Source organism: Nanorana parkeri, unplaced genomic scaffold (assembly GCF_000935625.1).
Source record: "Nanorana parkeri isolate BGI_ZX_2015 unplaced genomic scaffold, ASM93562v1 scaffold1202, whole genome shotgun sequence".
Lineage (NCBI taxonomy): Eukaryota > Metazoa > Chordata > Amphibia > Anura > Dicroglossidae > Nanorana > Nanorana parkeri.
The window spans coordinates 312,321-315,517 of NW_017307470.1; the positions used below are offsets into that span (position 1 = coordinate 312,321).

The 3,197-nt window shown below is 42.6% G+C and overlaps 1 protein-coding gene across 6 annotated transcripts in view; it reads right to left on the reverse strand.

The window, feature by feature from the left end:
• NCOA2 (nuclear receptor coactivator 2) overlaps positions 1-3,197 on the reverse strand; it is a 191,785-nt gene that overhangs the window by 58,148 nt on the left and 130,440 nt on the right. For all 6 annotated transcript variants that reach the window (XM_018568529.1, XM_018568528.1, XM_018568532.1 and 3 more), the window contains one exon: positions 153-256. In XM_018568529.1, the coding sequence (XP_018424031.1) occupies positions 153-256 (104 nt within the window). The remainder of the gene's footprint in view (positions 1-152; positions 257-3,197) is intronic.

Here is a 3,197-nt window from a genome sequence, read left to right on the forward strand (position 1 = left end):
CGAGTAGTTCTTTAATGGTCTTCTGCTACAATCAAAATGTATAAAATGTGCCAATGGGAATGAATGTAATGTGACATTCTAGAAAACAATTGCACAAGCCTACTACTTTACTTCTATGCTGTACAAATAATAATAATATGAATATGACATACCTCCAGCATCATGGGCCCAAGTGCATCCTTGTCTATGACACTTTGGCCTGTAGAGGATATGTCCGCTTTCTGAACTTCATCCTCATTTGCAGCTGCTGCTTTCTCTGCAACAGAAAAAAATCAAAATCAAAGATGACACAATATGCAATACCCGCGAGATACATGTATACACACACACACTAGCAATATACTTTGTAATATAGGACAGAGGCAGCCATTCTAAGAGATGAGCAAATAGAGGTCTATGAAATCACAGGAAAATGGTGAATTACTCGAGTTACGGCACCTGATGCTAGGGGGGATACAGAAAGGTCACTGAAGCCTGATCAATAAACTTTTCAACTTTACTTAATCCGTTTTTCATGCCACCAGAAGAGTTCTGGTACTGTGTGTAGGCGACGGGTACGTTTCAAAAGATATGCTATAATTTCTAGGGTGTTTTCCATATTTGTGCTTAGTCACAGGATGGCTATGAGAAGAGTCATTTCATGTTCACGTTTATCCACACAAATAAAACCGGCTGCACTGCCAAACACTACCTTGGAGCCGACTTGACATTTCTAAACACACTGCCCATAGCCAACGTTTACCGCAAGGAAGGGACATTCCTGAGATTCCCAAGTAGCTTGGAACAGGATCCCGAAGTTGTTTCTGTATGATTAAAATAACTCTCAGCTTTTTTATACTTCTATTGGTGTCAAGATTTCTAGGCTGATGTCGATCTGTTTAGTAAATAAGCCAATGCCCTAGGCATTCACAGATCCTAATTGTTAACCAGATGCGACACTTATTTTGTAACAAGCTGGCAGGCGCTTGTTAAGCACGGCTTATGCTTTATTTTCTGTCAATAAATCTTAATTAGGAAATAACTTGGTTTAAAAAAGAGGCAAAGCAACATCAGCCAGTATGCTGAATATTGCTGCGATGAGTAGTTACCCACAAAATCACTTCACTAGTTTAATGTGGTGGTCACCCAATGTGAGATTTCTGAGGATTACTGCACTGTGTCTTTAAAAAAAAAAAATAATTCCCCCAAATAATTAAAGTGATATTAAAGAGAACTATGGGCCAACCTTTTTTGCCATAGTTCTCTTTAGGGTCAGAGGAGGACATATACTAAATGTCCTCCTGTGACCTAAAACTCAGCATATAGTGGGCAATATTGTCGGGATCTGTGCGATCGGCGGTATGAGATTGCCCATTACTCAGTACAGTATATCTCTATAGAAAAGGAACAAAAGAGAGCGCCTCCATAAACGGTTTACCGTTTACCAACACAGGGATCGAGGTTACTGGTGTTTTACATCGCTCCAGATTGTCCCTGCCAGGGGTTCCGTCCTCTCACCTTATTCTACTGGTTTTTATTCTACCGAACTGTTGTAAGTACAGCTTTAGGCCTGGTTCCCACCTGGGCGTTTTACAGCTCGTAGGAACGCCCTACGCCCAAAGAAGTACAGGAGCTTCTTTGGGGCGTATTTGCCGCACGTATCCATTGGGATACAGCCAGGTAGCTCTCAGAAACGCGCGTTTGTCGCACGGGTTTTTTTTACCGCAAATCGCTGTAAAACGTGCAGTACGAAACGCGCGACAAACGCGCATATTCGATACGCCTAGGTGTGAACCCAGCCTTAGAGCTGCGTGTTTTTACTATTAAATAAAATGTTTACACTATGGAGGCGCTCTCTTTTGTTCCTTTTCTCATAGACTGGTGGTCCATCTAATCTGTGGGAGCTGCCTCCATCGTGTTTGTTGTATTTTTACTGCTGAGCTCTTTTGTATTTGAAGGCGCCGGCATTGTTTTGCAAATATATCTATAGAGCCGACGTGTGCCAGCTTCAGTGTCACACGTCGGCCCTAATTATGGGGATGAGTGCATTTCAGTCTCCCCATAATTCTTCTTTAAAATCCCTTCCCTTTTAAAGCTATTTCTTTGCTCATTCGTTAGCTGATCCCAAACCGCTCTCCCCTCCCTGACTGTTGCGGGTGTCTCCATCAGCTAGCTGGCTGCAGAGGAGACACCAATGCATGCACGTTCCCGGCTATGGCCGCAAGTAGCCGAGTGAGTTCATAGATGCACACGGCGTGTAGCAAGCCATGCCCGTGCTCACTTCCCAACAGACTGACTGACAGCAGAAGTAGCCAATGGCTCATCTGCCCTCAGTACCCTCAACCAGGAAGTTCAGAATGAAGGATATCCTCTGGGACCTTGCAGCAGTGACAAGTGACCACAGGTAAGTGTGGGGGACGGGGGGGGACACAGAAAGGTAGTAGGCATTTTTTTACCTTAATGCATAGAATACATTACCTGCCTTTAGTACTACTTTAAAGTCCATTCACCTTTATGGATGACTAGCATTTATTGTGGTAATGAAGAGATGCAGTGATGATGTACACATGTGCACATTTTCATGACTTTCCTCATTTTCTCCTCATAGGCTTTCCTGATTTTTTTAATGAACCTTTTATTAGATGCCAAATTTTCTCCACAGAAAAAAAAAAAAATCAGTCAGACACCAGGGTTTGGATGGTAATTACCCTGTAAACAGCTCTCCCCCTCCCTGTTATTCATTGTAACATGATCAGTAAACACCAGCTCTGCCCATGCACACAATACACGGTCGGGGGTGGGGTGGGGAATCCTCGGAATACTAATAAATAGGAGAGGTGAGATAGAGCTTGTAAAATCACAGGCTGACTTTTACATGAGAATATGAAGAGGAAAGCTAACAAAAAAAGTTTCTGTGTTCATATACAGCAACTGCCTATGTCATGTACACTCAGTGTACACTGCTGGTATACGTTTAAAAAAAAAAACACCTCTGCAAAAGGTGGAAATGGGCTGGGGTAACCTATTTAGAACTTTGTGAGTGATTGATTATTTTTTTCTTTAACCAGTGGTGACCAAATCTGAACGTTTGTCAGCTGGGACACCAACAGCACGTTTAAATGAAACCCACAAGCAATGCGGACTATTCTATGCCATCTACACCGCATAATGCCAAAAGCAAAAAGAGTTTGAATAAGTCCTAGCACACAAACCCTTGT